This window comes from Amphibalanus amphitrite, unplaced genomic scaffold (genome assembly GCF_019059575.1).
Source record: "Amphibalanus amphitrite isolate SeventyFive unplaced genomic scaffold, NRLGWU_Aamphi_draft 000991F_arrow, whole genome shotgun sequence".
Lineage (NCBI taxonomy): Eukaryota > Metazoa > Arthropoda > Thecostraca > Balanomorpha > Balanidae > Amphibalanus > Amphibalanus amphitrite.
In genome coordinates this window covers 240,380-254,685 of record NW_024882485.1, presented here as the reverse complement: position 1 = coordinate 254,685, position 14,306 = coordinate 240,380, and the positions used below count along the sequence as shown (strand labels likewise).

Below are 14,306 nucleotides of genomic sequence, written 5' to 3'. Positions count from 1 at the left end.
AAAATGCAGAAAAAAAGTTAAACTATTTAAGGTAGAAAAATCATATTTTTAGTTAAAGGGCGACAATTAACTAGACAATGGAGTGTTCTGTTGTGATGTGATCGATGATACAAGGGCTACCGTCCAATTAAGTGTCAGCATGCAAGCTATCGCTGGATGCCGTGGTGTATGTGTTATTTCAGAGAATATCATCAGTTTGACTTTATTCCTCCAGACTGGTCCTTTGCAATATGATACTTTTTGAGCCAAGTGTATTATTAAGCACTAGAGGTTCAAGCAGAACAACATATGTAACCAGAAGGTGATGTTCTGGTCCGACCTCGCGCCAGCACACTAACCAAGGGGCGCCTTGAGGGCCCCGGCCAATGTAAAAATTCCCATTGGAACGAGACTCGATAAGTCATTTTCCACGCTTGAAATTTAACAAATGAGTATCTAATGTGATTTGCCTAAGGTTATACCGTATGTTGGTGTCTTTCGATTTCATACAAAATATCAACTGGTTGCTCATTACCACCATCAACTGGCCAACATCACGGTCCACTGGTGCCAGAGCTTGTGACAACACTTCCAAGGAAATGTCCAAAAAATGGCCTATGGGGATCAGGCAAATCTGCTGACGCTCTACGGCTTGCAGCAGATGCAATGTGCATTACAACAATGCCTCGTTTGTTTCAATCGGTACATTTTTACCGAAGATACAGCCTGCTAAACTTTGTCTCAATTTTTAGTGAACACCCTATACTTGTCTTTAGGTACTGATAGGTAGGTATATCTGACGATGTCTATTGGGCAAAATGAACATATAAAATGTTAAGAATCTGCATTTGAATGTTTTTAATGAATGATATGGTAAAATCGGAAGTTTTTTTTTCAATCGGAATAGTTCGACGCACAAAACTGAACCCCTCTTACCATGTTTTGAATCAGCGCATCTGGAGAAAATTTTTCCAGCAATCACACGAATTCATTCCATATGCAGGACCTACGATGTCCCTAAATAGCCAAAAACGTTCAGCGAGTATCATCACATATTTTATCACCCCCGAAATACACCCACCCTTCCCAAACAACAAAGACGACTCGTCGTATCCGATGGTCGCAGCACCCGTCCCGCGATCGCTCGGCACTGGCACCGATTGAGGCCGGATTCATTTCCGAACTGCATAGATGCCGAGGCGATAAAGGCTTGGCTGGTTTGCCCCAGACACGCGATCTGGAGCTCGCGAAGGGGACGGACGTTGGCATTGGCGAACAGCAAGGGATCGGGCATTGGGCAAGGGCATACAATTGCATTGGGAATGCGTGGTGTGAAGTTTGTTTTCTATAAAAAAAAATTCGTTTATTTTCAAAAGGACGCTGGCTCCAAGTATGTTTTTCGAACAAGCACGTGTTTTAGCGAGCAAAACAAGCAAAAACTGAACCTGAGAAAATCGAACGTCGACTAATTTTAACATGTGATTTCTTCCCGATAATTTCCATATGTGCGTTTTGGAACCAGATATGAGAACAGTGGTGACGTCATGCTGTCGAACATGTATTGCAATGTAACGTATAACTATCATGGACGGAACCGCTTGCTCGATTATAAGCTCGGCAACAGTGAAAAACTAAGTTTCACCCAAATTCGTTGACACTTGTCCCATTGCACGGACATTTGGGTGCCTGCTGCCACCAGTGACGTCATCATAGTATGTTCATTTTTAAGACACAATTTCCAGCTACTTACCGTGCACAATTTGAAATCGATTATTTTTTCGGTAAGAAATTATTGGCCAGACACTGAAGCTGCCAAAACTCACGTGAGAGCTTCGATATTGAACTTTGAGCCAGCGTCCTTTTGAAAAAAAAAAACGAACTATAGCTGTTTTAGGAATGTGTGAGCGATGTGGTTAAACTGTAAGGTACCTACCTCCTGTAAGTATGCATGTGATACTGAGTTGACTACAAATGGAAGGTAGACATGAAAATGAAACTCATCCACCAAACTGCTCGTTTACGTTAAAGAATTGCAAGCGGTTTTAGGTGCTTTTAGGACTATTGTTGCGTTTATTTATAGTTGCAGCATTCATAAAACGGATACTTTATTGATACAGCTCATAAACTATGAAACCCGAAAATAAAGGGCAGACCTGCTAGGAACATGGATACCAATCTATGAGGTACGTTTCATTTGAACATGTATATACGATGGTAAATGAAAAAGCTCAAAATATAGCGTTGCTTTTCAAGTTTGCTATAGCTATCCGAGCTCTCGCGATCAAGGCCAACCGTTGCAAGTCAAGTTGCAATGCCATGGCTGCATAGTACATACGCTTTCATGGATGGAAAATATGTTCAGCTTCCTGAGGCTCGTACCCACTGACCCCTAATGACGTCACCAGACTAATAATCAGCTGACTCAGTCGCCGCGGTAACGCAGTGCAGCTGAAATCACTCGCTGCAGGCTACAGGCAAGGAAGGGGAGGCCAAAGGTACGGGGAGGGGCAATAACAAGGCCGTTATTCCGGGCATTTACCCGGTGAGCAGTTATGGCTCATAGAAGTCATCCACTGGTGGAAATAGTGATTGACCAAGCTCTGACCGGCCTCGGAGTCAAATGAAACTTGGTCGATGAACAAGCGATTAACTAGGCCGTGAAAGGAGCGTGCCATCGGCCTTGAAACACCGATCGATGGACATCCATGAACATAGGAATACGCGTTTAGTACTATCCGGCATCAATGGGTAATGAGGTAGTGGCATCTTCCTTCCAAGGCGGAAGACTGCAGCACGGTTCATCAAACCTTCAGCAGAAAAGTATGGGCAAAACACCATGCGCATTGACATGATGCTCCGATTTTTTGCTGCATTCCACGTCCCGTCCCAGCAGGCCTTATTTTCCACTTTTAGGCGTAGATTTAGTTATTCTTATTTCGAAGTCAGGCATCGACGATTCGCAAGTCCCCCGTTTTCTTCGTCTCATCCATTGCCGTTTACAAGACCAAAATCATTATCTGTTTACAAACACAATCCGCCGAGATATTTTAGTCTCAATCGTCCCCAATGCCTGATTCATCAGGCTGCATTTTTCAGACCTTATCACTGCTTAATCGCAAATCTTTCCGTAGGTACCTAAACCATCGTCGTTATCCGAGTCGTAACGTCCCCATTTTGTGTCCTAGTCGGCTAGTCGTCACTATAACTGTGTACTGTAACCCCGGCTCGATCCGCGGTGCCCAGGAACGAAATACCGTTGCTAGTGACGCCCATGCCCACTGGGGGGGGGGGGGAACGTTCGATACACGGATAACCATGCTGTGTGCACCCCGCTGCAACCAGTGCGCCGGGGCTAACCAGGGGCGGAGCCAGACCCATGGAGGCGGTAGGGCTTGGGGCGAAATGCTAATCCTTTCATGACTAGTACTGCGAGACGAAGAATGCGAGACTTGTAAAAACACAGACAGTCAGGAAATCGTTTTACCAGTTCTTTTATAGTTATTGCTCTTCTGGAGCCGCTTTTGTAAAATATCTTGCTTGATTTTAGTCCCTTCATAAAGGCAGGTCCGAAGAGCCGAGGCTTATTTCATGACAGCTGAGCACCTCTTGAAAAAAAAATGCCGCAGTAATAAAGAATGTGTGGTGTAATGTGTACCTATGTGACGAAATGAATGCCCTAGAGCTATACCTATTTGTTGCCTTACTTAACTGACAAATACGCATTCTGGAATATCGCCCCCTGCTCCCATGGTGCGGAATTGGAGAGTCCATGGTGACAGAATATCTCTTGTTCATAATCTGAAGCTACTTTGCTGCGCAGTGCGCATAAACGATAAAGGTCACGAGATGACCGAAGGTCAGATACCAGCGGTCAAGTAAAAAAAAAAACACTTCTTGCGTGGCTCTTGTGTTTTTATTTGTTCATGCTTTATCCCTCGCCCGCACATCAGGGTACACATTAGGAACTACCTGGGGGGTGGTTGCCACCCCCCAGGTAGTTTTTCTGCCCTGCACTCAACATTTTTAGAGCTAGAAGGTTGATTTTTCGTATAGCTGCTCCTCTATCCTTTCTTGATGTCCACTGAAAATTTCAAGTTTCTGTGGTTTTTGGTTTCGGAGATATGACCTTGTTTTTCAGGTCATGTCATGACATGACCCAAATGGCCAATTCTCAACATCTTGCGTTGGCTATGGGCCTTGTGAGCTTTTGACATCTTGATTTCGGCCTTTTTTGCCAGTCTTACCTCCCACCTATCATGAAACATGTTGTTTGACGATGTACATATGTCAAGGTCAAGGTCAAGGTCAACCTAGGTCATCTAAGATAACTGCGTTTTAGGCAAGCGGAATTTACTTTTTGTGAAGTTTTTTGACTGCATTTTTGGTAAAAGCTTCTCAAATCATGATTTCATGTAATACGGACACATAAACAATCGATGCACACATCAGTATACACACAGACACACAGACATACAAACACATATAATTGACCTTGACCTAACTTGACCTGAAATGACCTCAGCAGCAAAAACCTGGTCGGGTAGTGTGACAAAGAGGTTCTAGCTGGCTTGGAACCAGAAAAGGGCATCGTCATCGGTATGTGATAAGCAGCGCACTTGATATCCAACGGTGACCCAAAACAACAGCATTTTTTAGTTTGACCTGACCTGGAAGGTCAATGACTGACCTGAGAAGGTAAAAATAGGTATCATTGGATTCGTCTCTTCCCAAAGAATCTTTTTGCTCTTTACCGCTAAGCTCTATCTCCAACAGGAACGAAATGGCGTGGGGGGTGGCAACCCCCCCCCCCATTTGCGTTCTAGGATGGGAAAATGGCATGTGCGGGCGAGGGTTATAGGTGCGATTTTTTGTTAACCCGCACATGACTACGTTCCATTACGCAGGTGACTGGGAAGTGGGAGGGGACGACTCTACAGACTACAGAGCACCGCCCCCCCATCCCCACTATCTCCGAAACTACTGGTCCGATTTACAAAATTTAAAAAGCATGTGATAGCACTGCAAAAACTGTTATGCGATACCCAATTTTATTGACCTCAAAGCCACCGATGATATCGCAGGCCAGGTAAAAGTAAGAAATGTCGACATTCAGGCATGTTTACTCTTCGAGCTCTGACCGCCGCCGATTCCTAAGTCAAATCATAGTGTAATAAATAGCATATTGTTATTTGTTATAGCCTAGTAACATCAAGGTAATATTTGGTTTACACACTGCGAAATGTAGGTATACAAAATGGAAAATAGTACACACTACACACCCCGTGGGTACCGAACTTTTACTTAGCATGTTATAGGTCAAAGGTAGGTCAGGCTAGGTCACAAATGGTCATATGTACCTAAATTTTCAGGTTTGCGTTTATAGGATATGCGAAACCTGTTTTATGGTTCATTTTGGCCATAGCATTAGAAATTGTGTCGTCTGTGCTGTTTGAAGCCGTTTTGGCAGCTGGTTATAGCGAAGCACAGGTAACGGTCAGGTCAAAAAGGTAAGTGCAATTTAACCAAGCGACTACCAGATGCAGTTTGAGCCCAGGAGCCCGAGCACGTTGGTCCTATGTGTGTTTGTATAGGCGATGTCGAAAACGTACTGAGAATTTCATCTTAGTTATCCCGCGCCGGGCCGGTGCTCTGAAATTCCGCGCCGGGCCGCGGGGGGGTGTTTGAACACCCCCCCCTTCTAACTCGGCTCCTGGGCCACGTAGCGACACGCGGTAAGCGGCAATCGAAAGAACGTCGAAAATAAGGACGAAAACACTTCGGTCATTTTTTGGGTCAGGTCAAAGGTCAGGTCACCAGAGGTCACCAAAGGTAAAATGTTGACTATTTCAACATTTTGGAAACTGCCAACGGCTATCTCGGGAACCAATAGAGCTACAGCGCCGCAAAAAAGCGCATTCGATAGCCCTTTTACAGACCTTTCTGAGTAATGTTCTCAGATTTGACCTCAGGTCAACGGTTTAGCCTCCAGAGGGCAAAAACTCCAAAAATAGCCGTTTTTACGAAAAACGTTTTTTCGGCAATAACTTTTGACTCAAAAGAGCTATGACATTACTTTTGCCAGCATCGTGTTCCTCTCGTCGAGACGCGTCGAATGAACTATAATTTGACCTTGAAAGGTCAACTTGAAAATTTGACCTCAGGTCAAGGTCATGACCTGACCGGAAAAGGTCATGTTGCATATCAGTCGATCCGCAACGTCGAGCCGAACACATCTAAGGCGTTTCCAGCGCTCTAGCACGCCTCTATCAGAAGTTATCATCGAAAAACTGTTAGATTCTGCTCGTGACCTGAGATGACCTCGGGGACATAGGGGAAAGTGGGGTAAGACGGGCACCTTAACTTTGGAGCCATTTTTCGGCCGGTTAGAAACATCATAGAAACGGGAAACTGGGTGAAAACCTTTTTCAGACATTTTACTTTCATTTGCCAGAAGATGAGACTTAGACCTGATTCAACAAATAAACTGCAGCTATTTTTGCAAAACCTTGCAAAAACCCGTCTTACCCCACCCCATGGGGTAAGACGGTCACATGGGTAGGGCAAGACGGCCAGCTTCTTTCACCGATCAGCGCAGCTCGCAACAAATGCCCGAGATTAGCCGCATTTATACAGTCGCTCGTTGGTCTCAAGTGCTTCGGAAATGGCAGTATACGAGATTCGTGCAGAAGGCGTATGCTCCTATATAGGCCCTAGTTCAGAAGCCATGTAGAACCGTTTTTCACATTCATTATTCGAGAATAAACTGTGCCGAAGGAATATTGCTAACATGTCTGTGAGTATCGGAATCGAACATATTCTTATTAGAAATGCTTCTTTTTTCCTACAGCAACAAAAATATTTTCACCATTACAGACCCATTGGGTTCATAGTTGCCCGTCTTACCCCAAACTCAATGTCAGAAGTTCAGCACGATTTTTCGCTGTGGACAATTTGATGCAGACAAAGCAAATCCGCCGTAAATGAACACTGTTGGCATATGAGTGTACCACAAGTGATTGCGAGTTTTTAACTCTATAGTGCTGTACACAAAAGCTTGCACAATACATTATGGATGTTTTCAATGAAATGAGTGTTTTAAAGAAATCAAAATAAAAGATTATCGACTGAACACAAATTCACCAGACTTGAATGGTGGTGTGTAGTGGGAAAGGCAATTCTGGTCCTAACTTTTCTTGCTCGTAGCGCTATTGGTTTGGTCTGCAGAAGGGGTGCCCGTCTTACCTACCCTGACCGTCTTACCCCACTTTCCCCTAACGAGGGGTCACAGTTGCCATTTTCTGGTTCAGTGTGTCTATTTTACCTACATCTCGATGTTTGAGAGTATCTAGAATAGCGTTTGTGCAAAACAGGCGCTTTTCGATTTTCTCCCATTGACTTATAATGGAGAGGCCGCAAAATTGACCTGACCTTAGGTCACCGATATCAAAATTCCGAGATATACATTTTATAGATAGTGTTGCTCTAATCAATCGCTGAAAGTTTCAAGGCAATCGTTCAGTCGGTGTAGCTATGACGAGCATTCTTATTTTTTCTGAGGTGAGGTCACTTGGCGTGACCTGGTGACCTGACCTAAGGTGACCTGGGTCTGAAATTTTCTCAACATGTGTGGAAAAGATGCACGAACAGGTGTGCCAAAAACGGCGGCGCTTCGCGCCTCCGTTTTTGAGATATCTGCGAAAAACCGCAAGGGGGGGGTGTTCAAACACCCCCCCCCCGGCCCGGCGCGGGTTATTGGCACATACTGGTCAAAAATTAGCTACAGGTATTGCAAAATTTGAAAGCGGATAACTTGACCATTTTTTAAAAATACCTAACCAATAACCATCGGGCTAAAAATTTTCAGAGTGGTTCATCGTTGTGTTTTATTGGCACCTATGTTTCGTTCTTTTTCAAAAAGTCGAAAACTTATAGATGAAAACTTCAAAAACGTTAGCTTTCAGATTTAATTAGTAGGACCCTGTAAATTCCAAATTTTGAAATTTCGATATCCAAGTCAGTTTGAATCCTGTTGAAATGAGGTATCACCTCCGCCGAATGATTTTGGCCATGTTTTCTCTGCTACAGGATCGGAGGTTTATCGTTTGTACGTTTCAAGCCGATCCAGGATATGTCCCGAACCCGGACTGAATGTGGGCTGTCCTTTTATGACGGTCGTCGCTCATGGACCCTTGATACTACTGGATCTCTCGGGAAAATGATGGAGTTGGTTATGTCATTACGTGTCTAGATCAGGCTTCGTAAAATCAGATTCCCCCGTAAATTTCCTGAGATCAAACACATGCATTTGTTACCGTCTGATGGTGGTGGTTTGGGGTTTTGGACGCGCGGAGCTCGTCGATGCCCAAGCTTATTTCCTCTCACACCTCTGCCTTCCCCCTCTCACACCCAGACCTCACTCACCGTCAGCTGCTCCATGTCGTCCGCTCCCGGTCCTCCTCCTCCTCCTCCTCCCGCCGCTGGTCCCGACTCTGTCCTCCTGATCCCCATCGCTGCCGAACTCCTATCCCCCGTACTGAGGCTTCGCCTCCGCCCACCAGTCGTCTTCTTCGCCGCCAGAACGCCGCCGGGCGGATAGCTCACGAGCCAGCCGGTGAGCCAGGTGAGCTAAAATGGGAGCGACTGGCTAGGCAGCAGCACAGGCTGGAGTGTTGGTAACAATACAAGTCCAGAGGTTCCGCACTATGGTGTGTTCCGTGAGTTCAGAAACACAGTTCGCACCTCCGGCGCTTCTCCGTGAGCTACTGAGCTACGCCGTGGGTCACATAGCTTCATCACTCTGTGAGTTACATCTTCAGTCTCAGTTACGATCTATCTAAGCTCTGGGCTCCGCTACACTCTTCTACCCAGAACTGTAGCGAGGCCTCTACACGGCTTCTACACAGAGTCTACGCCGCTACCTTCTGCCCCTCATTTTCACTCCCTCACTCGCACCCGCGCCTCCAGCACACGCTCGCGCTCTGTCGGACGCGACCGTCGTCGCCGCCGACGGGCGTCGTTACCGACTCAGTGGGCGTAGCGCGGCAACGGGCATAACAGGGGGGTCTCGGCGGACCGCCCGTCCCCAGCCGCCGCTGCCGACCGTGGCTGGGGACGGACAGGTGCCCGGAGGGGTGGACATGGCGGGCGGCGTACTAAATGAAATCCCTCTCCAAGTTCCGCCACCATTTTGACCAGGAAACGCTAAAGTTACCGCCGCGCAGTGGCGGCCAGCGAAGCCTGAGATCTTGGGGTGCTGTGTTTTATTCCGGTTTTAGTGCAATTAGTTGTCTTATTTTATCTGCCAGTGCCTATTGCCTTCTTGCATTTTATTGTCTTGTACATGACGCTGGATCCTGAAAAACCATGTTATGTGGATAGATTTTAGATCAATACAAACAAACAAACAAACAAAAAAAGGACAATTAAGTTTATACAAACGGTTGTCTACATTTTTATTTTTTCTTCCAGTCTGACTCAGACTCAGAGTCTGACTCAGACAGAAAGTGTTCGTGATCCAGCGACGAAACCGCACCCAGGTCACTGTGTAGGCTGCTTCTACCCGTACCCTGCCTGCCCCCCCCCCCCCCCCCCAATACACTGAGCCGCACATACCAATGTGAAACACCGAGCATCTGGCTCTAGGTATATCAGAAAAAAATGACCGGGTGAGGGCACAAAAGGCACAGTCATGCGCTCAGGTCTCAGGGCTTATTGGGTTTCGACGCACCAGCTTCTCCAGACACCGTCCCGACTCCCGAGGTTAACAGGTATGAGGTATTCCAGAGTGCGCCTCCCGGGTGATGGAGGGACGCGCACACTTCATAGGCGGCGGAACGAGGGAGGCACCGGGGCACCGTGCCCTCCTTTGATTTTGGCATTTTAACATTAGCACTATGGGCGTTGCATGAAAAGAATGGGGCCAATGAGTCTCCCCCCCCCCCTTAATTGAAGCTGTTCCGCCGCCACTGGCACACTTCGCAGGCACAACATTCTCCAGCGTTTACATAGGTAAGCCCAATAGACAGGAGCATGGTTGAACTGAAGCACCACCGTCTTGGCACTAAATGTTTACATAAGCCCAATAGGTAGGAGCATGGTTGAAATGAAGCACCGCCGTCTTGGCACTAAATGTTCTGCGTAGACCAAGCGCGGGCTAATAAATGTCCATTGTAAGATGCTAACGAAACGAGTCGCAGGCTTGTTATCCATGAGCAACCCTGACATGATTATCAGGTGTCGCTGTCACTAGAACGTTTCGATAGATGTCGCCAGTCACAAGGGCCGACAGGGCTGTTCACTGCTCATGATGAAAGGACTAAAGGCCGCCCCACACTGGACCTCGCATGCGGGTTGCGAGTTTGCGGGTTTTGAGTTTGCGGGCAAAATACTAATTCATAGAGTGATTGGACCGTTCCCTTATGAGTTATGGTAACCTCATGAGCGCAGTGAAGCCGGTACACCTTTAGAAAATTACATATAGTCGCAATACCAGCGCAACGAACCAAAATTCGACTCCAACGAAAAACCCGAGGGGTGTTCACGGGCACCGCACACTGCTGCGTGCGGTGTGTGCGGTACGTCCAGCAGGCGTGGGGGTAGGGGATGGGTAGGCGGTTCTGACGTCACGGCTGCGTGCGGTGGACGGTCCGCTGTGGCCAGTCCCGATCGTCACAGCGATCGCTGTGTGCGGTGACGAAAGGCTGACGTAGGGACGAGGTGGGCGGAGCTCCGAGGCTGTGTGCGGTCCGACCGCACACAGGGCCCGTGAACAGCCCTCAGCAAGCCTCGCAGAACTCGCAGACCTCGCAGCGAGGAAAATCGAAAATTGACTCAAAATCAGCTTTTGGAACGCGATACAAGGTGCCTCGCAAGCTAAAAACATGCAGACTAGCTTGTTAGACGATAGTGTGGGTCACTCAGCTTAGATTGTATTATTTGATTTTGAAGAAACCTGAAAACCCAAAAACTCGCAACCCGCATGCTAGGTCCAGTGTGGGGCGGCCTTAAGACAGGTTATCGAATTCTGGAAATGGTACTGCTACTGAGTTTTAAAAGGAATGCTTCGATGTCTGTTAATCCTTCATGCATTACATGGCATTACTTATCATTTAGCATTGGTGACAGTGAAATTTGTCATGGTGTAATGCTCAGTGCAAGCTCTTATGAAGTTGAAGTGTAAAAACTGAGCATGCACACTGCAGCACAGCATTGCATACAAACATAGTTAGCAGATCATAGACTCAATTGACATTTCAGTAGAAACCTCTGCACAGACTCAGCATCTGTATGAACTGTGCAATAAAACACATAGCTGTTGATTCAATGCATGAAAAACAGCAGAACCCTGTGACAGTCACATGTAACTATTCACCTAGTAGGTATGAGAGGTTGGTAAAAAATAATGAAAAATGTCACAAATGCTCCAGCATACCACCCAATTATTGAAACACATTAGTGGCAAGTCAGAATTTATATGTATTTGTGCCTAGAGTACCCAAATTAATGATGACACTTCAACTGCTGAGATCATAGCTTTAATAGCATTGTCGCAAGGTAGTGATTCAAGCTCTCCATTAATCTAGCAGACTCAAAACCAGGTTCATTACACAGAGAGGTCAGTGCAGTCTATTGACATGAAAAAATGATGTCATGTTTGTGAAACCTATGAGCATGAATTGGCAAACAATGAAGCACATAAGCCTTGTGCAGAGAAACTACACATGTACAACACAATGAGAAATATGCTGTGAATACGCACTGAAGTTGGTGACTAGAAACATTTCAATTGTCATCAGACTTACGCAGCACAAAGGTGGCAGCCTCTACCTACTGCCACTTCCCTGCAGCTTCAGAAGCTACTGCCCAGGTCGGAACAATCTGATTGGTGAACACATACTCCTTGATCCTCCAGAAGATGACAGTGAACACGACCAGAATGGCCAGGTACTGCACCCATGCCATCTTCAGCACCTGCCACACACCCGGGGTGTACTCCAGGTTGAGAGTTGGGTACTGCAGGCGCACCCTCAGCAGGAAGGATGATACTGACTCACCCCTCGGCGTCCACACATAGAATGGGTTTGAAAGGTGAGTTGTCAGATTTCTCCTGGCATAGTTCTCCAGGATTGTGGCAATGTCGTAGTCCTCAGGATCTGTGCTGTCAGGTTTGATGATGTTTTCCTTCAGGTAGTTGTTCACACCTCTGTGTTTCAGTGGCTCCCTCTGGTTCAGTGTGATGTCGCCAATCACGGTTAGCTGGTTGCTTGCTATTGCTGAAGAGGAAGCAATGTAAATCAAAGAGTTCATCTGAAGTCTTGTCATGGTGTACAGACGGAAGTCAAAACCAACCAGCAGTTTAACAGCATGAACTCTTTCACCTTCTTCCAATGGCACTTCAATTTCTAGATTCAGGTTATCTTTCTTGCCGTCCTGGTTGAGATCCTCTTCGTAGCTTGATACAACTGGGGCTCTATAGTTCCTGGCCACCATTGCATTCAGTGTGGGAAATGTTGACCAGATAATGTAGCCATCAGGATTAACAACATCTACCATAGTGATTACACTGTGCTTAAAGTTAATGTCTGGCTGTTCCCGGTACGTTGCCACTTTCAGCCAAAATCCATTGCTTCTATACGCAATGAGGAATGGTGGTACAAATGTCAAAATTGAGCAAATGACCAGAAACACTGTACCTTTAGAGCAAATGCTTGCTTTGTATGTCACAGATTGCGTTTGTTTCCAAAGACTGAGTGTCCCCATCACGAAAAAGGTGGGCACAAAATCAGTTCAGTCCTCGATGATGTATGCACGCACGCAGAAGTGCAGCAACAATTATTTCTTACACCATGTGAATATCGTTGAATACTTTTATCATTGTCGTCTTCCAAAACAAAGTTCTTAAAGTAGTGTAGTTTTAAAGACACCACTCAAATCGACCCTACTATTGCACCACAATCTCCACCACTGAACTCTATAATGTGGAATGCGCATCGGCCGCCAGATGGTGTCCAACGGTGCCGCCATGTTGCGCAGACCAGGAAGCGGCCGCCGCCTGTGTTGGGGAATAGGGAATTCGGGACCTCGATTTACGTTTGCGGTCGCTGCATCCGTTACGTTCAAGCTATGTGGACACGGAACCCGGCATCTTACGCAGAATTGAGTGGAGAATAAGATGAAATCCTAAAAACTTCTCAGATACAAGGAACTAATACGTTAAGCCCTTATAAGTCAATGGGGAAATATGAAAATTGCTATTTTGGCGCCGAGAATGATCTGAAACTATCTCAAGCATATAAAATCATGATTTCATGCAGTCTTTGCAAGGTTCTATGCTTCATATTTGCATTGTTGCCCTTGCGTGACGTCATTTGTGACGTCACAAGGGTCACAGTTTTTCTTCAATAACTCCCGATCAAATTGAGCTAGCGAGTCGGGAAAGCCACCAATGGACTCAGGAAGACCTGCCGAATCGAATGATATGCGACATGACCTCTTTCGACCAACTTCGTGACTTGGGGGTGCTGACCTGACCTTGACCTGAGGTCAACACCCTAAGTTGACCTGACCCGAACAAAAAGTATATCACTCGATGCGCCTGAGCTAGCTGAACACGATGATGCCAAAATCGCGGCTCTACGGCCATTTTTGGTGAAGTTATTTACCAAAAACCGAACCCGTGCCTTAGATCACTTGACCTGACCTCAGAGGTCACCGGTTGACCCGGGACCTTTAGAGTGGGTTCCTACCAGTCACTCTGCATTATCCTTTGTCGCAAACGACCAATTCACCGCTTAATTCTAGTTTAATTAGCGGCGCATTAGCGAGGTGGGTTCAATCAACCCCCTTGCCCGGGGCAAATGTAGGTCCGGCGAGTGAATTTGAGGAATTCTGAAGATACGATCGTGTTCCCCACTCAATTCTGCGTAAGATGCCGGGTTCCGTATCTACGTAACTTGAACGTAACGGATGCGGCGGCCGCAAACGTAAATCGAGGTCCCGAATTCCCTATTCCTCAACACAGGCGGCAGCCGTTTCTTGGTCTGCGCAATATGGCCGCCACCGTTAGACACTACGGCCAATAGGGTTCAAGCGGCATTGCTCCCCTGTGATCTCCACTTATATCTTTGTGTGATCTTGATCTCCGTCGTGTTTGTGTATTTTGTGTATGGAATGCGGGAACGGCGCAGTTTGTGCCAGATATGTCGACAGTTTAAAAAGCATGCCGTCACTAAATTGTAAGGCTAACGAATAGAGTTTTGCACGATATTTGATTGGTTGTTGCATAACATATGCGTAAGTTTGGGAACTGATACTTTTTTAAGTTATGA

General features: G+C 46.3%; 1 protein-coding gene across 1 annotated transcript; it reads right to left on the bottom strand.

Moving 5' to 3' along the window:
• Positions 1-11,434: 11,434 nt before the first annotated feature.
• Positions 11,435-12,959, bottom strand: LOC122368946 (transmembrane protein 231-like). The gene has a single exon (XM_043343280.1). The coding sequence runs from the start codon at positions 12,736-12,738 to the stop codon at positions 11,806-11,808; it is 933 nt and encodes a 310-aa protein (XP_043199215.1). The 5' UTR covers positions 12,739-12,959; the 3' UTR covers positions 11,435-11,805.
• Positions 12,960-14,306: the final 1,347 nt, after the last annotated feature.

Coding starts and splice junctions, on each gene's coding strand:
- LOC122368946 (XM_043343280.1), bottom strand. CDS start 12,738: ATGGGGACACTCAGTCTTTGGAAACAAACGCAATCTGTGACATACAAA.